Below are 26966 nucleotides of genomic sequence, written 5' to 3'. Positions count from 1 at the left end.
ACGAGAAAAAAATTCTTGTCCTATTCTTGTAACTTTTTTGTATGTTTGTAATCACTTGAAAAAAAATTTTTTTTATTAATGTTATGATAGATTACAACCTTGTGAGATTTCAGTTGTACATTTTTGTTAGTCATGTTGTGGGTACACCACTTCCCGCTTTGTGCCCTCCCCCCACCCCCCCTTTTCCCTGGTAACCACTGATCAGATCTCCTTATCAATATACTAACTTCCACCTATGAGTGGACTCATATAGAGTTCGTCTTTCTCTGACTGGCTTATTTCTCTTAACATAATACCCTCGAGGTCCATGCACGTTGTTGTGAACGGGCCAATTTTGTCTTTTTTTATGGCTGAGTAGTATTCCATTGTGTATATATACCACATCTTCTTTATCCAATCATCAGTTTCTGGGCATGTAGGTTGGTTCCACGTCTTGGCTATTGTAAATAATGCTGCGATGAACATAGGGGTGCAACGGACTCTTGAGATTTCTGATTTCAGGTTCTTAGGATAGATACCCAGTAATGGGATGGCTGGGTCATAGGGTATTTCTATTTTTAACTTTTTGAGAAATCTCCATACTGTTTTCCATAGTGGCTGTACCAGTTTGCATTCCCACCAACAGTGTATGAGGGTTCCTTTTTCTCCACAACCTCTCCAACATTTGTCGCTCTTGGTTTTGGATGTTTTTGCCAATCTAACGGGGGTAAGGTGATATCTTAGTGTAGTTTTGATTTGCATTTCCCTGATGATTAGCGATGATGAACATCTTTTCATGTGTCTCTTGGCCATATTCATATCTTCTTTTGAGAAATGTCTGTTCATACCTCTGCCCATTTTTTGATCGGGTTGTTTGTTTTTTTGTTGTTAAGCAGTGTGAGTTCTTTGTATATTATGGAGATTAACCCTTTGTCAGATAAGTGGCTTGTAAATATTTTTTCCCAATTAGTGAGCTGTTTTTTTGTTTCCATCCTGTTTTCCCTTGCCTTGAAGAAGCTCTTTAGTCTGATGAAGTCCCATTTGTTTATTCTTTCTATTGTTTCCCTCAACTGAGGAGTTATAGTGTCCGAAAAGATTCTTTTGAAACTGATGTCAAAGAGTGTACTGCCTATATTCTCTTCCAAAAGACTTATTGTCTCAGGCCTAATCTTTAGGTCTTTGATCCATTTTGAGTTTATTTTGGTGTGTGGTGAAAAAGAATGGTCAATTTTCAATCTTTTGCATGTGGCTGTCCAGTTTTCCCAGCACCATTTGTTGAAGAGACTTTCTTTTCTCCATTATAGGCCCTCTGCTCCTTTGTCGAAGATTAGCTGTCCATAGATGTGTGGTTTTATCTCTGGGCTTTCAATTCTGTTCCATTGATCTGTGGACCTGTTTTTGTACCAGTACCATGCTGTTTTGATCACTGTAGCTTTGTAGTATGTTTTGAAATCGGGGATTGTGATTCCACCGGCTTTGTTTTTCTTGCTCAGGATTGCTTTAGCAATTCGCGGTCTTTTGTTGCCCCATATGAATTTTAGGATTGTTTGATCAATTTCTGTGAAGAATGTTCTTGGGATTCTGATTGGGATAGCATTGAATCTGTAGATTGCTTTAGGTAGTATGGACATTTTAACTATGTTTATTCTTCCAATCCATGTGCATGGAATGTCTTTCCATCTCTTTATGTCATCGTCAATATCTTTCAAGAAAGTCTTGTAGTTTTCATTGTATAGATCCTTCACTTCCTTGGTTAAGTTTATCCCAAGGTATTTTATTCTTTTCGTTGCGATTGTGAATGGGATTGAGTTCTTGAGTTCTTTTTCTGTTAGTTCATTGTTAGTGTATAGAAATGCTACTGATTTATGCACGTTAATTTTATACCCTGCTACTTTGCTGTAGTTGATTATTTCTAATAGTTTTTCTGTGGATTCTTTGGGGTTTTCTATATATAAGATCATGTCATCTGCAAACAGCGAGAGTTTTACTTCTTCGTTACCTATTTGGATTCCTTTTATTTCTTTTTCCTGCTGAATTGCTCTGGCCAGCACCTCCAGTACTATGTTGAATAGGAGTGGTGAAAGTGGGCACCCTTGTCTTGTTCCTGTCCTCAGAGGGATGGCTTTCAGTTTTTGTCCATTGAGTATGATGTTGGCTGTGGGTCTGTCATATATGGCCTTTATTATGTTGAGGTACTTTCCTTCTATACCCATTTTATTGAGGGTTTTTATCATAAATGGGTGTTGGATCTTGTCGAATGCTTTCTCTGCATCTATTGAGATGATCATGTGGTTTTTGTTTTTCATTTTGTTGATGTAGTGTATCACGTTGATTGACTTGCGGATGTTGAACCATCCCTGTGTCCCTGGTATAAATCCCACTTGATCATGGTGTATAATCTTTTTGATGTATTGCTGTATTCGGTTTGCCAAAATTTTGTTGAGGATTTTTGCATCTATGTTCATCAGTGATATCGGCCTGTAGTTCTCCTTCTTTGTGTTGTCCTTGTCAGGTTTGGGGATCAGAGTGATGTTGGCTTCATAGAATGTGTTAGGGAGTTCTCCATCTTTCTCAATTTTCTGGAACAGTTTGAGGAGAATAGGTATTAAGTCTTCTTTGAATGTTTGGTAGAATTCTCCAGAGAAGCCGTCTGATCCTGGACTCTTATTTTTGGTGAGGTTTTTGATTACCGTTTCTATTTCCTTACTTGTGATTGGCCTATTCAGATTCTCCATTTCTTCCTGATTCAGTTTGGGGAGATTGTAGGAGTCTAGGAATTTGTCCATTTCTTCCAGGTTGTTCAATTTGTTGGCATATAGTTTTTCATAGTATTCTCTTATGATCTCTTGTATTTCATTGGTATCTGTTGTGATTTCTCCTCTCTCATTCCTAATTTTATTTATTTGCGATTTCTCTCTTCTTTTCTTGGTGAGTCTGGCTAAGGGTTTGTCAATTTTGTTAATTCTTTCGAAGAACCAACTCTTTGTTTCATTGATCCTTTCTATTGTCTTTTTTGTTTCAATATCATTTATTTCTGCTCTTATTTTTATTATTTCCCTCCTTCTACTGACTCTGGGCTTTGTTTGTTATTCTTTTTCTAGTTCTGTTAGGTGTCGTTTGAGGTTGCTTATGTGAGCTTTTTCTTGTTTAGTGAGGTGAGCCTGTATTGCGATGAATTTCCCTCTTAGGACTGCTTTTGCTGCATCCGAAATGGTTTGGTATGTCGTGTTCTCATTTTCATTTGTCTCCAGATAATATTTGATTTCTTCTTTAATTTCTTCAATGATCCATTGTTTGTTCAGAAGCGTGTTGTTTAGTCTCCACATTTTTGCACCTTTCTCTGCTTTTTTCTTGTAGTTGATTTCTAGTTTAATAGCATTATGATCAGAAAAGATGCTTGATATTATTTCAACTCTCTTGTATTTATTGATGTTTGCTTTGGTTCCCAAAATATGGTCAATCCTTGAGAATGTTCCATGTGCACTTGAGAAGAATGTGTAACCTGCTGTTTTTGGATGAAGTGTTCTATATATATCTATTAAGTCCACCTGGTCTAATTTTTCATTTAATTCTATTATTTCCTTGTTGATTTTCTGTCTGGATGTTCTGTCCATTGGTGTTAATGGTGTGTTGAGGTCCCCTACTATTATTGTATTGTTGTTGATGTCTTCTGTTAGTTCTATTAAGAGTTGCTTTACAAATTTTGGTGCTGCTGTGTTGGGTGCATATATATCTATAAGTGTTATGTCTTCTTGGTGGAGAGTCCCTTTTATCATTATATACTGTCCCTCTTTGTCTTTCTTTATCTGTTTTGCTTTGAAATCTACCTTGTCTGATATTAGTATAGCGACACCTGCTTTCTTTTGTTCATTATTAGCTTGGAGTATTGTTCTCCATCCCTTCACTCTGAGTCTGTGTTTGTCTTTGGGGCTGAGGTGTGTTTCCTGGAGGCAGCATATTGTTGGGTCTTGTTCTTTGATCCATCCTGCCACTCTGTGTCTTCTGATTGGGGAGTTCAATCCATTTACATTTAGAGTGATTATTGAGATGTGGGGGCCTACCACTACCATTTTGTGTCTTGTTTTCCGGTTTTCTTCAATTTCCTTTGTTTCTCGTCCCATGGTTTAATCTGTTCTGATGAAGAGCTGCTACTCTCTGTTGTTGTCCTTCTACTTATCTCCTCTGCTCTTGGTTTTGTAGCCTCTTTCCTTTTTTGGATTTTTCAGGAATGAGGGTTTTCCTGAGGATTTCCTGAAGAGGAGGTTTTGTGGCAATGAACTCCCTTAATTTTTGTTTATCTGGGAAAGTTTTTATTTCTCCATTGTATTTGAAGGATATTTTCGCTGGGTAGAGAATTCTCGGCTGTAGATTTTTGTCCTTCAGATTTTTGAATATATCATGCCACTCTCTTCTAGCCTGTGAAGTTTCTGCTGAGAAATCTGCTGATAGCCTGACAGGGTTCCTTTGTAGGTTAGTTTCTTTTGCCTGGCTGTTCTTAGTATTTTCTCCTTGTCGTTGACTTTTGCTAGCTTCACTACTATATGCCGTGGAGTTGGTCTTCTTGCATTGATAAAGTTTGGAGATCTATTGGCTTCTGTCACCTGAAGATCCATCTCTCTCACCAGATTTGGGAAGTTCTCAGCCATTATTTCTTGGAATAGGCTTTCTGCCCCTTTCTCCTTCTCTTCTCCCTCTGGTATACCTATAATCCTTACGTTGCATCTCCTAATTGTGTCTGATAATTCTCGGAGAGTTTCTTCATTTCTTTTTAGTCTTGCTTCTCTCTCCTCCTCTGCCTGCAGCAATTCTATATTGCCATCTTCCAAATTGCTAATTCTTTCCTCCATATTATTGGCCCTACTGTTCAGAGCATCTAGATTTTTCTTAATCTCCTATATTGTGTTCTTCATTTCCAATATTTCTGTTTGGTTCTTCTTTATCGTATCAAACTCTTTTGTGACATAGCTCCTGAACTCGTTGAGTTGTCGGTCAGAATTCTCTCTTAACTCATTGAGTATTTTAATGATCGCTGTTTTGAAGTCATCATCATTTAGGTTATATATCTCATTTTCTTTGGGATTGTTTTCTGTGTATTTGTTATTTTCTTTCTGTTCTGGAGATTTAATGTATTTTTTCATATTGCTTGATGTTTTTGATTTGTGCCTCTGCATAGAGATAGAGTTTAGTTGCTCCTTTCACTTGTTTCAGCTGCTGCGGTGGGGGAGCCGCTGTTTATACTGCACCAACCAGGAACCCTGTCCGCAGTTGCTAGCTGGGCCTGGGCCCCTCCTCGTAGTCACAGTGGTCCTTTGGATTCCCTCCTCTGCCGTGGGGGCCGTCACAGGGGGGCTTCAGGCTGCTGGTGCCTACTGTTGCAGCCCACCTAGACGTGCTCCCTCCTTGGGGTCTGCAACGGTGTCATGGGCTTTTCCAGCGGCCAGGGGTGGGATCACTTATATTTGTTGCTCCGTCGCTGTCGGCACCCACAAAATCTCACTTGTCCACTGTGGGTCGCAGGAGAGCTATTGGCATCTTCTACAGTCTGTGGTTAGTTCACCTAGCTATGCTACTTTTGTCCCGGGGTCTTCCAGCCTTGTGGCTGCCGGATGGGTGCTTTCTACTAGTGCTGTGCAGAGGCTTTCCCTGAGGCTGCTGTGAGCCTGTAGGGTTTCCCCCTAGGCTACGGAGCTGGGTCACTGGAACTCCCCCCAGCCCCAGTCCTGTTCCCCAGGAACTTGGGGAGCCCTTTGCCCTGTCTTGGGGGATAGCCGAAGATCCTGATTTCAGTGGTAGCTGGTCAGCTGCTGCCCTGCCTGATATTCTCCTCTCCGGGACCCTCCTGGTATTGTGGATGCTGGGCGTAGCCCCTCCGCTAATAGCAGACAGAGAGTTTTGTCTGCTGCCCGGGCAGAACTCTGGAGCTTCCACTCTGGGGCACGGAGCGGGCCTCTGGAGCTTCACCCTGTCCCAGTCCTCTCCAAGATCTCCGGTAATCCCTAGCCCCACGGGGCAGGCAACAGCAGCTGGAGGTCACTTCGCCCTCTGGGATTCTCTCCGGGACTTTCCCAGAGTTGAATGCTGGGCGTGGCCCCTCTGCTAATGGCAGACAGAGAGTTTTCTCTGCTGCCTGGGCAGAACTCTGGACCTTCCCCTCCGGGGCGCAGAGCCGGCCTCTGGAGCTTCCCCCAGCCCCAGTCTGCTCGGAGATCTCTGGCAATCCCTAGCCCCACCGTGCAGGCAGTGGCAGCCGGGGTACCTCCGTACCCTCAGCGACTCTCTCTGGGACCCTCCAGGCGCCGCGAACACCAGGCGGGATCTCCCCGCCAATGGCAGGGAGAGACTCTCCCCACGGGCCCAGGTGTGCAACTCCAAAGTTTCCCTCTGCGTTTAGGAGTAATTGCGGGGGGTTTAGGTAGGGTTCTGGTCACCTGTTTCCACCGTCGCTCCTCTGTTGTGTGCTCGCTCCTGCCCTAGATGTGTGTTGATCTTCTGGGGGCGTCCATTGGAAGAAAGCTGCTTGCGGGTACTAGGCTGTTCGGTCAGGGTCGGAGAGTTTTCATCTATTTCCATATCCTCCCGGAGGAAAGTCTGTCCGCCTTCCGATGTATAGTCGCGTGGGTCTCTCAGACGTCCTGAGATGCTGTCTGGATATCCTTTGTTAAGCGATAAGTGTCCAAATAATTGTAGACTCGAAGGGGGAGAGACAAAGAGGACTACTCACGGCGCCATCTTGGATCCCCCCCTCTCATCACTTGAAAATTTTTTAAAAACTGGTATCAATCAGTTCAAAGAAAAATATCAAGTAGCTAAAAGCTAAAAGTCCAGTATATGAATAAGATGTTCTACAGTTAACAAAGTTTGAAAACACTGTTCTAAGTAAATGCAAGAAGAAAACTCAGTAATACCAATCACCTAAATGTTCACCACCCTTCTCCTAAGTTAAAAATTATGTTGGGTGCTGCTGAAACAATTTAATTCAAAATGCTCACAGTAATCTCTTTGTATAAAATATAGGCTCTGAGGACCTGTGGCTCCTTCCTTGGGGAGCCTGACATTTTTTAAAGGACGGGGATCTTTGAAACAAAGGAAATCCTAAATTATAAGTAAAGCCAAACTGTACAATACGTAAAGCCCTCAGAAACTCTTACACTGTGCACCTCACAGAAAAGGAGAAATACAGTCACAGACTAGTGTTGGGCAATAACAGATTTTGGCTGTATTCTGAAAATCTCTTTACTCATTCCATCATTAATATGGTCCATAAAGCAATTATCAAAATTGAATTCTAACATTGGAAAAGCCATAATTAAAATACTTATGCAATGTAGTACTTAGTGATAAAATCCCAGGGGAAAAAAAGGTAAGGATAATCCTGGCAGAAAAAGAAAGTGATATTATTTCACATATAAAGTGTGGCCTTCTACAAATAAAATATAAATATAGAGGCAACTTTCAGTGTAAAAGAAAAAAGAGGAGTTCTGTAATCAGAACCTGAGCTCAAAATCCAGGGCAATCTCTTTGCTAGTTCCACAACCTTTAACAAGTTAACTAATTTCTAAGAGCTCCAGTTTTTCGCTTTCTGCAATAAAAATAATGATACTCACTTCAAGGATTGTTTGGGTGATTAAATTAAGAACATAAGTAATCCCTGATGCATTTTAAGCCCTTATGAAGTACTCTTTTCTCTCCCACACAAGAAGATAAAAATCTCAGGTTATGAAAAAATATATAGAGATCTAAATTCTTGGGTCAATGCTTTTGCCAAAGAGTATAATTTAGTAGTCAGTTACGAAAATGGGCAAAATGTTAGTTAAGAGAAAGGTCTTGCACAAGATATATCCCTAGAAAATACTAGATAAACTGAGTCATTAAGTAGACACTGAATATTCTAAATTGATATTACTGTGGGAAAAATAATTTGGAATTATAAATGGAGATAATCATAATTTCTTAAAAACTCAGAAACAGTGAGGGTAATGCATTCAATCCATTAATGTTCCTGCCCTCTATGAGTTTATAGTTTATCAGTAAGAACAATCATTAACAACTTATGGAAGATTACTAGAAAAAACATTGCTTTCAATTATTTTTCAACTTTTTAAATATTTTTCCACAATAAAAATAATTTTGGTGAGGAAGATTGACCCTGAGCTAACATCTCTAGCTAATCTTCCTCTTTTTTGTTTTTTCTCCCCAAAGCCCCAGTCCATAGTTGTGTATCCTAGTTGTAAGTCCTTCTAGTTCCTCTATGTGGGATGTCGTCACAGCACGGCTCAATGAGCTGTGTGTAGGTCCGCACCCAGGATTCAAACCAGCGAACCCTGGGCCGCTGAAGCGGAGGGTGCGCACTTAACCACTTGGCCACAGGGCTGGCCCCGAAAATAATTTTATTATTTTTTTCTGAATATGTAAATAATATATGCTATTTTTGAAGAATTCAGAAAATACATAAAAATAAAGGGAAATAAAAGTCACCTGAAATTCAACCATCTTGAGATTTTATTACCTGATGTATCAATCAGAATAGAGTAGGTTAAAGTGGGGTAATAAATAACTCCAAAAATCTCAGTAGCTTATAACAACAAAAGTGTATTTCCTACTTGTATCTTAGATTTACTAAGAATTGGTTGGGTTCTGCTCCGCCTCATATTCATTCCAGAATCCAGGCTGAACATGGCTAGTTGTTGAGGTTAAGAGAGAAGAGATGTGTCAACCACACGTTGTCTCTTAAAGCATGGCTTCAGCCTATATATATTGGCCTGAGCGTGCAATACTGCCAGGCCTTGGTTGCAGGTTGGGGATGTCTTCCCCAGAAGGAAAGGAGGGAAGCTGAAATATTTGGAAAAGAAGTTTATACTCTACCAAACTTGACTTTGTATTAAAGAACTGAATGTGAGGTTATTTAAGGATATCTCACAGCCACTTACATCATTCAATTATTTTTTCAATGACATAAAATATATGTAACAGAAAATTAACCATTTTGAAGTGTACAATTCAGTGGCATTTATTACACTCACACTGTTCTACGATTACCTCTATCTTGTTCCAAACATCTTTATCACCCCAAATGGAAACTTCATACTCATTTAGCAGTCTTTCCCTCTGCCTGCCTCCACCCACTCTGACAACCACTATTTTGCTTCCTGTCTCAACAGACTTATCTATTCTGGATATTTCACATGAATGGAATCATGCAATATGTGACCTTTTGTGTCTGGCTTCTTTCACTCAGCAAAACGTTTTTGAGGTTCCTCTACATTGTAGTATCTATCAGTACTTCATTCCTTTTTATAGCTGAATAATATTTTATTGTATGGATATATACAAATTTTGTTTATCTGTTTATCTTGTGATGAACATTTGTTGTTCCACCTTTTGGCTATTGGGAATAATGCTGCTACAAATATTCAAGTAAAAGTTTTTGTTTGAATGCCTGTTTTCAATTCTTTTGTGAATATACCTAGGAATGTTACTGCTGGATCATACATTAATTCTACAGGTTAAGTTTTGAGGAACTCCCAAACTGTTTTTCACAGCTGCTGCACCATTTTATATTCCTACCAGCAATGTATGAGGACTACAATTTTTCCATAATAAGTACATGAAAAAGTGGTTAGTATCATTAATCATCGTGGAAATGCAAATTCAAACCCCAATGAGGTATCACTTCACAACCCCCAAGAATGACTAAAATCAAAACAAGGGATGTATTAGTCTGCTGGGGCTGTTGTAACAGAATACCACAGACTAGGTGGCCTACACAACACAAACTTATATATTCATTTTTTTATTTTTTTATTTTTTTAAAGATTGGCACCTGAGCTAACAACTGTGGCCAATCTTTTTTTTCTTTTTTTCCTGCTTTATCTCCCCAAACTCCCCTTGGTACACAGTTGTATATCTTAGTTGCAGGTCCTTCTAGTTGTGGCATGTGGGACGCTGCCTCAGCGTGGCCTGATGAGCGGTGCCATGTCCACGCCCAGGATCCAAACCAGCAAAACCCTAGGCCGCCACAGTGGAGCGTGCGAACTTAACCACTTGGCCACGGGGCTGGCCCCAGATATTTATTTTCTCACAGTTCTGGAGGCTAGAAGTCCAAGATCAACATGTCAGCAAGTCTGGTTTATTCTGAGGCCTCTCTCCCTGGCTTGCAGATGCACACCTTGCTGTGCCTTCACAAGGCCTTTTCTCTGTGTCTGGTGTCTTTCTGTATGTCGTAATCTTCTCCTCTTATAAGAACACCAATCACATTGGATTAAAGCCCATCCTAAGGAACTCATTTTAACTTAATTAGCTCTTTAAAGGCCTTATCTCCAAATATAGTCACATTCTGAGGCACTGGGGATCAGAGCTTCAACATATGAATATTGTGGAGGACACAATTCAGTCCATAACAATGGACAATATCAAACATTGGCAAGAATGTGGATCAACCAGAACTCACATGCATTGTTGGTGAGAGAGCAAAATAGTACAATCACTTTAGAAAAACATCTGGCAGTTTCTTTTAAAACTAAACAGAAACAATCCTTTGACATAGCAATTCCACTAAAATGAAACTATAACCCAGCAATTTCACTGAAAGGAAAGAGAAATGACAGTACATCTCCCCAAAAACACTTGTTCAAGAATGTTCACAATCATTTTATTCATAATAGTAAAAAACTGGAAACAGACTAGGTTTCTATAAACAGCAAAATAGCTAGGCAAACTGTGCTATATTCGTGTAATGGAATAGCACAATTCAGTATTAAAAAGGGATAAAAACAATACGGTGAATCTCAAAATATTATGATTAGTAAAAGAAGCCTGATGCAAAAGAGTACATACTATATGATTCCATTTGTGCATTTCACAGTTTTATAAACTTTGCTCCAATAATAAAATCCATCCAGATGGGCCCAACATAATCATAACAGTCCTTACAAGAGGGACACAAGGGGAGTCAGAGTCAGAGGAAAAGGCAATGTGAAATATAAGTTCAGATTAGAATGATGTGGCTACATGCCAAGGAATGACAGGGCAGCCTCTAGAATCCAGAAGAAGCAAGGAATAGAACTTACCCTGTAGTTGCCAGAAGTAACCAGCCCTGCTAACAGTCTGACTTTAGGTCTATAAGACTTATTCTAGACTCCTGACCTCCAGAACACTAAGAGAACACATTTATATTGTTTCAAGCCTCTAAGTTTGTGGTAGTTTGCTACAGCAGCAATAGGAAACTCATCTCTATCATTGGCATCCCAGAAGAAGAGAAGAAAGTGGGTAGGGATAAAAATTACTGGAAGAAATAATGGCTGAAAACTTCCCAAATTTGCATAAGACATACACCTATAGATACAATAAGCTGAGTAAATCCCAAACAGAGTAAACCCAAAGAAATCCACAACAAGATACATCATAGTTGAACTTCTGAAAACTGAAGACAAAGAAAAATCTTGAAAGCAACAACAGATAAATGATACCCTATGTATAGAGGAAAAATAATTCAAATGACAGTGGATTTCTCATCAGAAATCATGGAGGCCAAAAGAAAATGGCACAACACATTTCAAGTGTTGAAAGAAGAAAATGGTTAACCCAAATACTATATCCAGTGCAAATATCATTTAAATATGAGGGGAAATAAAAATATTCTCAGATGAAAGAAAGCTATGAGATTTTGTCACCAGCAAACCTATTCTAAAAGAATGACTAAACAAAATTCTCTAAAAAGAAAACAAATAAAAAAAGAAATCTTGAAACGGAAGGAAGGAAGGGAGAAAGAAAGAAGGAAACAACACGGTAAGCAAAACTATAGGTAAATACAATCAACATTCCTTCTTCTCTTGAGTTTTTTAAACCATGTTTGATGGTGGGAGCAAAAATTATAACACTGTCTAATGTGTTTCTAATTGTATGTAGAGGAAATATTTAAGATGATTATATTAAGTGTGGGAAGGTAAAGGGAAATAATGGGAGGTAAGCTTTCTGCATTTCACTTAATTAGGTAAAATGACACCACCAGTAGATTGTGATGAGCTATGTATATATAAAATGTAGTAACTAGTGCAACCACTGAAAAAGTTATACAAAGAGTTATACTCAAAAACGCTGTAAATTGAATACACAAACCAAATGGAATTCTAAAAAAATGTTCAAGTGACTGCCAGGAAGACTAGTTAAAAAAGAAACAGAGAAATGAAAAACAAACAAACAGAAAATAAAAGCTAAAATGGCAGACTCAAGCCCTAACAGATTAATAATTCCATTAAATGTAAATAGTCTAAAGACACAAATTAAAGACAGAGATTGGCAGATTGGATTAAAAAACACGACTCAAACATGTGCTTTCCATAACAATTCACATCAAATATAATGATATTGCAGGTTGGAAGTGAAAAAATGTATCATGGGGCTGTCCCTGTGGCTTAGGAGTTAAGTTTGGAAGGCTCTTCTTTGGTGGCCCAGGTTCGTGGGTTCAGATCCTGGGCATGGACATATACCACTCATCAACCATGCTGTGGTGGCAATACACATATAAATTAGAGGAAGACTGGCACAGATGTTAGCTCAGGGCTAATCTTCCTCAAGCAACAACAAGAAGATTGGCAACAGATTTTAGCTCAAGGCTAATCTTCCTCAGCAAAAAAAAAAATTATATATATATATATATATATATATATACACACACACACATATATATATATCATGCAAAAATTAAGCAAAGGAAAGCAGGATTGGCTGTATTAATATCAGATAAAGTATACTTCAAAGCAAAGAAAATTACCAAAAATAGTGAGGGACACTATATAATGAAAAAAACATCAATGTATCAAGAAGACCGAGCAGTCTGAAAGGGTATGCACCAAATAACAAAGCTAAAAAATCTGAGAAACAAAAACTGATAGAACTGAAAGAAAAACTAGACTAATTCACAATTATAGTTGGAGATTTCATCGCCCCCCTCAACAATAGATATAAAAACTAGACAAAATCAGCAAGCATATATAAGAACTCAACAATACCATAAACCAAAAGAACATAATCAACAATTATAGAACACTCCAACCAATGATAGCATTATACACATTCTTTTCAACTGTTCACGGAACACATATAAAGATAGATCATATCCTGGGCCATAAGGCAAACCTCAACAAATTTAAAATAGTTGAAATCATGCAGAGTGTGTTCTCCAACCACAATGGAAACAAACTCAAAATTAATAACAGAAATATAACATGAAAAATCTCCAAACATATGGAAACTAAACCACACACTTCTAAATAATCCATCAGCCAAAGAGAAAATCTCAAGAGATATCATAAAATAGATTAAACATAATAAAAATAATCCATCAATGTAATCCACCACATTAACAGGTTAAAGAAGAAAAATCACATGATTATATCAATCGATGCAGAAAAACCTTTGACAAAATTCAACACCTATTCATGAAAAAAACTCTCAGAGAAACAGAAATGAAGGGACACCTCCTCAGTAAATAAAGAGTATCTTCAAAAAAATCCCTACAGAGAGCATTATTCTTAATGGTGAAATACTGAATGCTTTCCCCCTAAGATTTGGAACAAGGCTAAGATGTCTCTTATCATTCTTATTCAACATAATGCTGGAAATACTAGTCAGAGCAATAAGACTTAAAAGGAAATAAAAGACACACAGGTCATATAGAAATAACTAAAACTGTCCCTATTTACAGATGACATGATTATCCACACATAAAATTCCAAGGAATCTAACAGAAAAACTCCTAGAACTAATAAGTAAATTAGCAAGGTTGAAGACTACAGATTAATATACAAAAATCAATTGTATTTCCACATACTATCAATAAACATGTGGACACAGATATTAAAGTTACAGTAACATTTATAATTGCTCAAAAAATGAAATACTTAATGTGTAAATCCAACAAAATGCATAGAGGACTTGTATGCTGAAAAGTATAAAACATTGATAAAAAAAACCAAAGATAATCTAAATAAATGAAGACATACACGAAGTTTATGGGTGCAAGATTCAACATAGGAAAGAAGTCAATTCTCCCCAAATTGATACATGTTTAATGCAATTTCGATCAAAATCCCAGCAATATTTTTTTGTAGATACAGATAAGATTATTGTAAATTTTATATAGAAAGGCAAAGGAACTAAAACAGCAAAAACAATTTTGAAAAAGAAGTTAAAATAAGAAGAATCAGTCCACGTGACTTTGAGACATTGTATAGCTATAGTAATCAAGACTGTGTGGTATTGGTAGAAGGATAGACATACATATTGATGGAACAAAATAGAGAACCCAGAAATAGGTCCAAGCAAATATGATCAACTGATTTTTTTCAAAGGTATTAAAGCAATTCAATAAAGGGAAAATAAAAGGTCCTGGAGCAATTGGACATGCATAGGCAAGGGCAAAAAAAAGAATTTGGACCTGTCTTACATCTTGTAAAAAAATTAACTCAAAATTAATCACAGATTTAAATGCAAAATATAAAACTATAAGACTTTTAGACAAAAATCATAGAAAATCAGAATCTAGGGTTAGGTAGAATTGTTAAATTTGATGCCAAAAGCACAACCCATAAAAGGAAAAAGCAATAATTTCACCAAAATTAAAAACCTTTTGTTTTGTGAAAAGGCCCTGTTAAGAGCATGAAAGACAAATTACAGACTAGGAGAAACATCTGCAAATCACTTATCTGACAAAGGCTTATATAAACCCAACAATCAAAATTCCAATTAGAAAATAGGCAAAAGATGTGAAGAGACATATATCTAAAGGAATACACAGATGGAAAATAAATACAGGAAAAGATGTTCAACATCATTAGCCATTAGGGAAACACAAACTAACACCACAATGAGTTAGTTATCTTTGAACAACTAGTCCTTTCCCTAGGCTGGAATGTTCTAGCCCCAGGTACCCACGAGGCTTGCAATTTGCTTCACTGAAGTCTCTGCTTGAAAGACCATTTCCTCAGAAAGGCCTTTTCTCTCTCCTCTATACTCCTCACCATCCCAAATTCCTAATCACTCTTGATTCCCTTACCCAGCTTTAGTTACTTCAGAGCATCTATCCCCAGCTAACATTGTATATTCACTTGTTTTTCTGTTTGCTGTCTGTCTCTCCCATTAAAATAAGTTCCATGAGGGCAGAGATTTTGTCTTCCACAAGCACCTGGCACACAGTAGTCAATTAATAAAGATTTTGGATAAATAAATTACAATACATATGTACATTGTTGGAGGGTTCACTTCTATATTTCCACCCATGTTTTACCCAAATAGACTTTCTGGATTTCAGACCTCACCTGTCTCGAGCCACAAAAAAGCTTTTTTTCACTGTTAAAACCATCTCCTCATTCTGTTTTTAATTTCTTCTCCTTCAAGCTTTGCTAGAAGGACACCTACACCCTGTTGATCCCAGCCACTCCCCCACCAGTCATTATCCCAGGGTGTCATTATTATTAGAAGGCAGAGGTAAAAGAAAAGCAAGGAAAAAGGCCCTCGGGCAAGAATACCAGCAGACATTAGAGGAGAAAAGCTGAAACCAGAGCTGTGGGACAATCCTGGCATGCTCTTGAATACACTCTGGTCTATACAACATAAGCTTGAGAAGCACCCCAATAAAGGTTGTGGTTGATTAACTCCCCAGGAGTTAGATTTTTGGACTTGTTGACTTTTACTTGGCAGTAAATATCAACATAATTAGGAACTTGTCATTTAAATGTAATGAGTCTTTCCATCCATCCTTTTCCATTTTAGCTAACTTCAGAGTTCCTGGCTTTGTTTAAAGGAGCCATAGTTTGCATTTAAATTATGGATCCCACAGCCACAATGACCCAGAGTTCAGTCTTCTCACAACACAGAGACCACAAAACCATTTTAAATTTTTCAATATGAAAAAGATTTTGGGGATTGCCTGCGCGTTCCTTAACTAATACATACCATGCCAGAGTTGTAATATGTGAGCAATTACAGAACAATTATTTCTACCTTCAAGCCTTCTCTTCCTAATATGCATTTTAAAAAGGAGAATTCTGAAAAATATAACTATTAAACATAATTCTTCATCAAGAAATAGAACTTAAATGTCTCTGGCATACTAAATTATTTAATTTTTAGCGGACACTTTTATCCCTTCACTTTCAGAAAAGGACCCTAATTTATTTCACCCCACTATCCACAAATTCTTAATTATCTTTTCTAAACCCATAACTGAGACCAGATGATCTTTAGAATTCTTTTAGAAAGTTAAATATAGCAAGCTGTATGCTGAGAAGTAAGCCTTTCTTCTCCTCAATTTGCAATGTTTACATGAAAAGTAAAAAAAATGCCATTTTGCAGGGAGGTCCAAGCAGGGAAGAGGAGATGCCCACAGCGTGTACTGTGCTGGCTCTCCACCTCTAAGTCAACACTAAATATATAGTTACTTAATGTTTCCATCCAAGTTTAATAATTCTATCTGTAGGTAAATTTAAAATCAAAGTAGCACCTTTGATTTTGCTCTAAGAAAAATTACCTTTCTTCCCTCTAAAAATGTTATTGTCTCTTTAATAGTGATATTTAATTGGTATTTGGAAACAAAGGAAAGAAGGAACAAATTTATCACTATTTAGCGGTGATTTAACAATTTTTGACTTTGAGATTCCAGTTAGTGACTTAACATACATCATTACCAGGTTACTTAACAGTGTGAAAGTTAACAAAAAATTGGCTCATTGGTATTTAGGTTGAAACCACTGTTGCATTTGTCTCTTATCTATAAGATCTACTCTATTCCATTGCTCTATAGTTTAGGAAGAAAACATTCCATCTCCAATGTAAAAACTAACAAGAAATCTGGACTTAAAATATTGCTTTTTATAAACCAAAGTACCGTAATTTCTGAATTCCTTGGTTTATTTATACATCCATTCAACTAAGCATGTGTTGAGTTGGTATGGTATAGTAGAAAAGAAATGTGCTTTCAAATTAAAAAATAATTTTTCTTAAACCAAGCTCATAGATACAGAGAATAGATTGGTGGCTGCCAGAGGTGGGGGTGGGCGAAATGTACTAAGGTAGTGAAAAGATACAAATTTCCAGTTATAAAATAAATAAGTCATGGGGATGCAATGTACAGCATGGTGCCTGTAGTTAGTAATACTGTATTGCATACTTGGAAAGTGCTAAGAGAGTAGATCTTAAAAGTTCTCATTTGAATTTTTTTAACTATGTGTGGTGACAGATGTTAACTAGACTTATTGTGGTGATAATTCACAATGTATACAAATATCAAATCATCATGTTGTACACCGAAACTACTGTAATGTTATATGTAAATTATACCTCAATAATACAGAAGGAAAGAAAACATCTATTTTTAAGGACCTGATTCAATCACTTAGGGCAAGTCACTTAAGTCTCTTTCTCTCAACTTCTATAAAAACAGAAAAAGAACAATAGAGACCTTGTAGAGTTGCTTTTAGAATTAAGTGAAATAAGGCATTTTAAACCATCTAGCCCAATGCCTGACAAAATTCAGGCACTCAATGCTACCTGCCTTCCTTCTCACTGACCTAGGCAATAGGTGCATTTGGGGAAAAGTATTTAGAAAATTCCTATTAGTCTGCAGGAACTTAATGGAATAAATTTTATATATATATATATAAATATAATAAAACCAATCGACAAGACTAGACAGTGACTTAAGTGCTAAAATGAAGTAGATAAGGTTTTTCATGGATTTATGTCGTCATTTTTATACTTGGTCTCAAATCTACTAAGATTTATGTCATTTGTTCATTTTACTATTCAACTTACTAGCACTTCCTAAGAGTGCCAAGCATAGTTACTATCTTTAAGGAATTTACAGTCTAGTAGGGATGACAGACATGTAACAAGTAATTACAGGGTAGTTTTTTCACGTTTTGATAGAAGTTTTAGAGTAAAGAATGGTTCACTGGGGAAGGAAGACGATGTGGGGGGAGAAGCTTCGTAGAGGTTCCAAAGTAAGAGACAGCAACTTTCCTTCATAGGAGCACAGAATCCTATCTTAAACTAGCTTAAGGAAGTAAAGTTTTTATTTAAATCTAATTTCTATTTATTTTTAATAGGAAATACATTCACATGATTGAAAATTCCAAACACACAAATTGATATATGTAGTAAGACATCTCCCTCTTTCTTCACCTTCATTCATCTCACCAACGTCTCAGTATATGTCCAGCCACCCAGCACCCCTTTACAGAGGCTGCCAACGTCATAAGTTCTGTACACGTTTTTCCAGATATATGTAATGCATGACAAGCAAATGTGAATACATATTTCACAAACACCTTGCTTTTTTCAGTTGAAGTATGTAATTGAGCTCATTGTCTATCAGTATATAAACAACTTCTTCATTCTTCATTCTATTTTAATAGCTGAATATTATTCCATTGTATGAGTGTACCACAATTTACTGAACTGATAGACATTGAAGCTATTTCTAGTCCTGTTATTACAAATCCTGTAGTGATTAATGAATGTATATATCATTCTACACGTGTGCAAATTACATCCATGAAATAAAGTCCTAAAAGTAGAATTGCTGGGTCAATTTTGCTAACGCAATGAGAATGTTTCAAATATTCAATAGAGTCTAGACATCCCCAAAATAACCTCTCCTACACTCTGATTTGGCTTCACCCTCTCTATCTTAGTCCAGCACGCCACTCCACTAATGGATCCTGCCCTGGCAGCATCCATTGCCATGTACTCCCTCAACAAATATCTCTGGAGTGCCAGGCACTGTTCTAGGCACTGGGGACATAGCAGCGAATAAAAGAGACAAATATCCCTCCTCTCCTGGAACTCTTTACTGGGGAGTTTTCTCCACGGCTCTCTGGAAGAGGGAGAGACAAGAATACAACATAAACAATTATATTAGAAAGAGGTAGGTGCTAAGGAGAAAAACAATAAAGTCAGGAAAGGAAATATGAAGTGCTGAGTGGACAGAAAAGGCCTAACTAAGAAGGAAGAAAGACCCAGAGGAAGAAAGGAAATGCAAGGCAAGCGTATATCTACAGGAAGAACAATCTAGGCAGGAGGAACTTCAAGAGCTAAAGCCCTGTGGCAGGACAATGAGAGCCCTACTGGAGGAACAGAAAAGAGGTTAATGTGGCTGGAAAGGAATGAGTAAGGAGGAAAGAATAAGAGATGAGGTCACAGAGAAACCAGGAAGCCAGCTGGTACATGGTCCCATAGGTTATTGTAAGGCCTTTGGCTTTCACTGTGAGGCATATGGGGAGCAATGAGAGAAGTGGGTCCTGGACCAAGCAGAACCTGCAGCACTATGGGTGCTGGGTTAGATCAGAGCCAGAGGCACCAAGCACAGACGTAGTAAATGCAGGTAGGGGGGCATCAGGTGAAAGGTGCTCAAGGAACTAAAAGAGTAATAGATTAGGGAGAGTGGAACTGAGGCAGAGAATAAAAACCCGCTTCAACAGAAGGAAAACATAAGAACTGAAAAGATTCTGCCTCCTTCCTGTATAAAATATTCCACATAATCCAGGGACCAATGGATAGGCACTAGAAAGTCATGTTATAATGCATTTAAGTTATCGATTTCTTATTTGCATTGGCAGTAACTTCAATTGCCATCATTGCAAACAGCCTTTTAGAAAAATTATAATAGCAATCAATTTTGATTGTCAAGGCTTATTAAAGACTTGCTTTTTAAAAGATTATTCCATTGCATGCACATTATTTATTGCCAAGCAACCATCTGTTTTGCATTTTAGTACTAACTTTTTTATCCTCATATGCATTTCACTGAGAAGTTTCTGGGGAGTGGTTTTGGAGGTAGTAGTGGTTGTTTTTATTTTGATGGAAGGACAGTATATGCTAGGAAAGCTGTAATTTATTTCCACTCCTCTTTTGGAGAGAAATTAATCAGTACAATTCTCTTAGTCTTCCAAGCAATTGTAAAGAAACACCATTTTTCTCTGAATTATTGCTTTTGACCTTTATTTGCTTATAATTTTCTCACCACCTATCTCTTCATCGTCTGCAACCTGACTTCCAGTCTTGCTATTTCACCAAACCTGCTCTCATCAAAGCTTTCTTCTTTATTCAGATCCTTCTAGAACTCATCACTGCCTTTGACATATATGACCACACTCTCATACTCAGATGGCACTCAAAGCTCATATCCCATAACAATACTTGTAGTGAGAGGAAAAGGCCTCACTGAAAACGAAGACCGGGAGGGGGCAATATATATAAATGAACTCAGCCATAAGTGCCCAGAGGCAGAGCTGAGTCACAGCAGGAGCTCAGTTAGGAAGAATTTTTATCTAAACCCAAGAGACTTAGAAGTCATTTAGGCCAATGACCTCATTTTATAGATGAAATAATGAAGTACAGAAAATGTGTCAGTTAGGACGGCTTTGGTTGCAAGTAATAGAAAACAGCAACTCAATTTGGCTTCAACAATAAGGAACTATCCTCGCCTACATCATATAAGGTCCAGACACAGGATCCCATAGCTGCTTTTCCATGGCCCCTTGACCACGTCACCTGCATGTGTTAGCTCCATGTGAGCAAAAATGGCTGCAGTAGTTTTAGTACTTATATCAGAGCCCTGGGAGCTAGGGGAGGAGAGTAGGAGGAAGGGGAAAGTGTGTCTCTTTCTTGACTCTCCTCTCAGAAGCAAAAAGACCTGCTCAAGAAGCCCTAAGAAGACTTTCTCTCCTGCCACCTCCCCATTTCTGAAACAATCACTGGCAAGGGAAATGGGATTCCAAGACTGGTTTGATTCAAGCCTTGGACTAAGCTTGGGGTAGAATAAGTGCTTAAGGAGTCAAGGTTAAATAAATTGGCCATAATCAAAATAGTACTCGTAAATCTAAGAGACATCTTGATTCCTACACTTGTCTGACTACACTTCTCAGAATTCGCTTTTCCTGCTCATTAATGATGAATTCAATTCTTCTCTCTTTTTGCAGACTTCTCTGGGGAGCACACTTGTTCTCTTTGTAATTATCTTAGGCTTCTGTGGAAGCGGCATAGAGTAATGGTAAGCACTGACTTTAAAGCCAGACTCTCTGGGTTCAAATACAGACCCCACCACTTCTAGCTGTGTGTCACCTTAGGTGTGTTATCTAACCTCCTTCCTCATCTATAAAAGCGGATGAGAATAGAACCCACCTCAGAGAGATGTTGTGAGAATTAAATAAGTTACTGTATATAACGTGATCAGAACCATGCCTATTACACAATAAGCCCTCATAAGTGTGTGCTGTTATTATTAAGAGGCATCTACTGTTATTGCCTGTACAGCATCCCTTCCTTCTTCTTTTGATAAATGTTTCAGTTTTCCTTTAAAGAACTACCCCTCCCCAATGCTATATGATCTTGGCACAATTCTTAGTCAGTATGAACTGCCCCCAACCCCCACTGGGCAAAGGGTGGGCATAAGGCCCAAATTAGGCCAATCTTACCTTTTCCCCCGCAATCTGAATCTTAAACTGAATGACTCAGGAAGAAAACAATTAAAATGCAGTCTCTCGGATGTCAAGGCCTTGAAGAGGCTTTTCCCGAGTTCGTGCCCCCTAGACCCCTGGAACTGGTTGTCCTTTCCAAAATCTGATTAACAGTTCTTCCTTGATCCTGTTAGCTTTCCAATCCCCTTTAACAAATTCCTTTTTCACTGAAATTAACCAAAATTGACTTCTGTTGTTTGTGTAACCACTATGTTAAACAAATAGAACTCCCCAAATTAAACCAAGAAGTAACTTTATTTTTGTCTCTCATTGTCTCTTTAAACCTATTCATGAGCCTAGCTTTTCTCAGGCCCCTGCGTAGATGATATGGAAGTTAAGATAGGAACTCTGAAGTCAAATATTCTGGGCTCAAATTCTAGTTCCACCTCCTGCTAACTACATTACTTAATGTCTCTTTGCCTCAGTTTCCCTAACTGTAAAATGGGGGAATAACAACGCCTACTTCGTTAGGTTGTTTAAAATTTAAATGACTTCCCAAAGGTAAAATGCCTGGAAATGTGTGGGGCACAGAATAAGTCCTGAAAAATGTTAATAGAGCTGATGGCAGTAGTGGTCCCATGAGGTTGTCTTTCTTCCTCACAACGCATCATATCACGCCCTGACCATTCTTGTTTCCATATCTATGCTCATGCTAGCCCTTTCTCCTTTCCGAAATCCTTCAAGACACAATTAATTCAAGCACCAAGACTTCCATAAGGCCCACATTGATCTACAAAGACCACACTGACCTGATACTTTATTTGTAAAATTCATAATCTGTAGCACACACGAGTCTCGACTTCATATAATTTCCATTGTTTTTTAATTGTACTTGTGTGTAAATCATGACTACTCTAACAAGAAATTATTCCTTGAAGGCAAGAATGATGTTTTATATTCTTTTATGTCCCTCATATTACTTAGTTCAGAGTAAGAATCACAGTGAATCCTTAATAATAACTTTTTTTTTTTTTCGAGGAAGACTGGCCCTGAGTTAACATCCGTGCCCATCTTCCTCTAGTTTATACGTGGGACGCCTACCACAGCATGGTTTGCCAAGCAGTACCATGTCCGCACCCGGGATCCGAACTGACGAACCCTGGGCCGCCGAAGCAGAACGTGTGAACTTAACTGCTGTGCCACCAGGCCGGCCCTTTAATAATAACTTTTGAATAGACTTTGAACAGTTAAAAGCATTTCCAATCACAATTACTTCTGAGTTTGTATAGCTGCAAGCCCTCAGGCCTTTTTTTAGTATATATGTTGCCAAAGTGAGCACATGGCCTACATTTTTGTTGCGTGTATGAGCATACAAAAAAGACAGGGTACAGAACTTTCTGTTCCCTTCCCACACTGGCCCATACATAATGGCATTCAATAAATGTTATTAACTATCTATAAAAAAGCTGAAAACTTCAGGAGCTGAAAATTAATTCCAAATATGATAAGAAACTGTTACTGTTTAGATTTGAAACTATAATGCCAAAAGGTCCTGTTTTGTTTAAAAATAGAACACATGCAGATAAGGGAAAGAGATACTCTTAGACACTTTTCCCCTTCTAACACATGATTTTTCTCATAAGAATTGTTGATGAAGTATAAAGCAGAGAAGACAACTCTTGTATCCTTTTATTGTCGTGTCTCTGGAGAAATGTTCTTTTATTTTTGAAATAACATAAAGTACACCATCTTCTTTCTCTGTTTTCTCCAAGCATGTGAAAACATATACATAGAAATAAGAACTTCTCCCATTGAGGACCAAGAGCATATCATGTACGTAGAAAAAGATGTGCTATTTCATAGCTTCGTGGGCTGTTATTTAACCATGGGAAAAAGTCCACTGGGAAAAAGAAACTGAGTAAGCCTGGACTCAATTCCATGTGAAACAGTCTGTGAAACAGAGATGCATAAATTGAGTCTCTTAACTGATCCAGAGAACAAGCTTAGATTATATCTAAATGACACCTCTATGAAATTTCATACTTTTTGACTTATTGTTGTTTAATGGATATGGTTATTTCAAAGCTAAGAAAAAAACGCTTTTTTCTAAATGCTATCCACTGTGAATTTTTTCAACCAGACCAACTCTTTATTGTTTCCTTTCTACAGGAACACTCAATCTAGGAGAGAGAGAAAAGGGAGGAGGGAGAGGAATGAGTGGACAAAAACACTACATATCTTACCTGGATTGCGCGAGACAGCCTGGTGCTACCGCATTCCAATTCTCCTCCTCGGTGTGGAGTGCAGTGAGCTCTACCATGTTAACCATCACATCGTTGGTGTGGCCTGGAAGCTGAGGAAGCACTGAGAGCATCTTCTCTACCAAGTTGTCTCCATGATGTCCAACCGCTCCTGTTTAAGCAGACAAGAAAATATAAACTCACAAAACAGGAGGCAAAAGAAGCTGGACTAATGTTTTATAATGGCCCTTCTATCAAGAATAACATACATTTTTAGTTTCTTTTACACAAATCAATAACAGAAACCTAGTATTTTGCCCTGTGTATCACTAATCAAACTCACCAGTGCCTAGCCAGTGTGTGCCTTGTGTGTTGGACTTAATGCTCCTTGACGGCAGGCACTGTGTCTGCTCTGGTTACTACTAATTCCCAGCACCTGGCACAGTGGCTACGTATGGTTGGATCAATAAATATTTAATGAATAAATAAATAAATTATCAGCATATAGTCAGCCATGGAAATAGTGTCATAGGATGATACTATCCTGAAATTTTAGAGCCAAATTTTATTTTACTGATGAAGATATAAGACCCAGAAGGGCTTAGAAACCTGACCAGGAATAGCAGATCTCCCCTCTGTTAGAACCTTATCTTCATAATGGCAACTGCCTATCTAGACCTCCCTTGACCCACCATATCTAGCAGGTCACTTGGCAGGTAGTAAGCTCTCACTAAATATTTGCTAGATGAAGGAAAGAATAAATGAATGAATGGTAACAGTTTGCAGTGATAGAAGCATTTATAGAATGCTTTCTGTGTACCAGGCACTGTTCTAGGCGCTTCACATGTACTAAATCTTTTAATAACAAATGAATTCATGATCTCAAATTGAAATTCAAGACCAACAACACAATTTAACACTTTTTCCATGAAATCAAGTTACCTTTCCAAAAGCCATCATTGCTTGGAAGACCTCATTCCAACAACGAGCGGGGACTTGGCACATCTACTTGTTTTGATCCCACTCATGTCAAATCAATTAACATTTTGCTTCCTAATGTCTCCCTATTTCTACCTCTCTTTGTTTTTTGCCATGTCAAATTAATTGGACAGAAGAACTGGGTAGAAAAGACCAAACCAGGAATCCAAGGAATCATCATCATCACTATCATCACCTTCATCACAATAGCTAATATTTATTGAGAGCTTATGATGTCCCAGGTATTAAGTTCCATACTGCCCATTTATTATCCACTTAATTCTTACAACAGCTCTAATAGGTAGGAATCATTACGGTCACTTATGGAGTAGAAGATTCAGTTAGGTAAGTTGCTCAAGATTACATAACTTATAAATTATAGAGCAAGAATTCAAACTTGGGGAAGACAAGTCCAAAAACCACACTGTTTATTAAAAAAAAAAATCAGGCCCATAAAAGTGACTTAAGACAGAGCCAGCATGAGTGCTTCTAAGGTGACTTCTGATGTTAAAGAAAAGAATTTTTGTTCTACCAGTAGAATATTCATTTATTAGGCCTAGAGAGAACCACATCTTATTTATGTTGTCTATGGTTTATGATTCTCTTTCCAGCAGTCAGATTACGAGCTGCTCCTTCAATACTTGCTGAATGAATGCCTAGTGACTATAAGTGGCCCTCACATCCAGGGGGGGTCACAAGTCTCTAAGTGAATTATACCTTTAAATTAAGCCCCAGGGGCCGGTCTGGTGGTGCAGTGGTTAAGTTCGCACGTTTGGCTTCTCGGTGGCCTGGGGTTTGCTGGTTCGGATCCCGGGTGCGGACATGGCACCGCTTGGCACACCATGCTGTGGTAGGCGTCCCACATATAAAGTAGAGGAAGACGGGCATGATGTTAGCTCAGGGCCAGGCTTCCCCAGCAAAAAGAGGAGGACTGGCAGTAGTTAGCTCAGGGCTAATCTTCCTCAAAAAAAGTTTTTAGTAAGTAAGGAGGGAACTAGTGGAGAGAGAGAAATTCATGATGCCATGAGGTAATCCTAGTATCTCCATTTGGGGCTCCCATCACTACAATCTCCACCCATCACTACAATCACTCTTCTTTGAACTTGGTGCCCAAATTCTGAGCCCTGCACCAGGTTATTCTTATTTTCGACTGCCATTCACAGACACAAACCAGAAACGTGGTCCGTGTGTGCTGCCTTCCTTTCCTAACTTCTTTAGCCCCTACAATATGGCTGCTGCTCATTCCTCCCTATGCCACACTCAGGGGTCTTGGGCAAGTCTCAGTTCATTAAACCCTCTGCAAATTGAAACGGTTGGCTAATCCAGTCCTCTTGAAACTCTCTGAATATGAGAAGTCAAGATATAACATACTTATTTTTTCTTAAAGTTTAATAACTAATAGCTATTTTTACAGAACCAAAGTACCATGTATATGCCTAAAATATTATATACTAACCTCCTAAATGTTCAAAAGGAGAGGAATAGTTTTTTTTTAAATTATGGTAAATTTATTGAAGCAATTTTCAAATTGTGATTTTTGTTTTCTTCTATTTATTTACAGATTCTAAACTTTCTATGGTGAACATATATTCCTGCATAATAAGAATAAAAAATATATTATAAACACACACACACACATACAAATATCCCAAAATTTTTTTTCTTTTTATAAAGATTTTATTTTTTTCCCTTTTCCTCCCCAAAGCCCCCGGGTACATAGTTGTATATTCTTAGTTGTGGGTCCTTCTAGTTGTGGCATCGTTGTGGGTCCTTCTAGTTGTGGCATGTGGGACGCTGCCTCAGCGTGGTTTGATGAGCAGTGCCATGTCCACAGCCAGGATTCGAACCAACGAAACACTGGGCTGCCTGCAGCGGAGCTGCGAACTTAACCACTCAGCCACGGGGCCAGCCCCCAAATATCCAGAAATTTTAACAAGGGTTATCTTTGGATGGTAGGCTTTTCGTTGATATAAATTCTACCTAAACTTCATTTTTTCCCAGTGTTTTCTACAGGGATCACACGGAACTTACCTAATTAGAAAAATAATTTACATCCAATCAGAAAATATTTAAAATATTACATCAGAGAATTAACAAAAGGCCAAATTTACATGACCAGGATTACTCAGCTTCTTAGATTTAGTCAAAAGGATGTGTATGTCTAACATGCTTGATAACGAAGGATAAAGCACGGGCTTTCAACCAATTGTCCTGCTCTTCTGTGAATACAGTTTCTCACATGCCTGGCTTTAGAGGGTTCAATATTCATCTTTAAAATTTAATTAGTGCTATTTACATGACTCAAACACAGACTAAG

At 38.1% G+C, this 26966-nt stretch overlaps 1 protein-coding gene across 4 annotated transcripts in view; it reads right to left on the bottom strand.

Annotated features, from left to right (window-relative positions):
- Window positions 1-26966, bottom strand: part of SCFD2 (sec1 family domain containing 2) — a 393579-nt gene that overhangs the window by 356118 nt on the left and 10495 nt on the right. For all 4 annotated transcript variants that reach the window (XM_014853490.3, XM_044765961.2, XM_044765962.2 and 1 more), the window contains exon 2: window positions 23675-23843. In XM_014853490.3, coding sequence (XP_014708976.1) covers window positions 23675-23843 — 169 coding nt within the window. The remainder of the gene's footprint in view (window positions 1-23674; window positions 23844-26966) is intronic.

Source organism: Equus asinus, chromosome 3, assembly GCF_041296235.1.
Source record: "Equus asinus isolate D_3611 breed Donkey chromosome 3, EquAss-T2T_v2, whole genome shotgun sequence".
NCBI lineage: Eukaryota > Metazoa > Chordata > Mammalia > Perissodactyla > Equidae > Equus > Equus asinus.
Note: the sequence above shows the minus strand (reverse complement) of the source record. Positions and strands in the feature narration are given on the sequence as shown.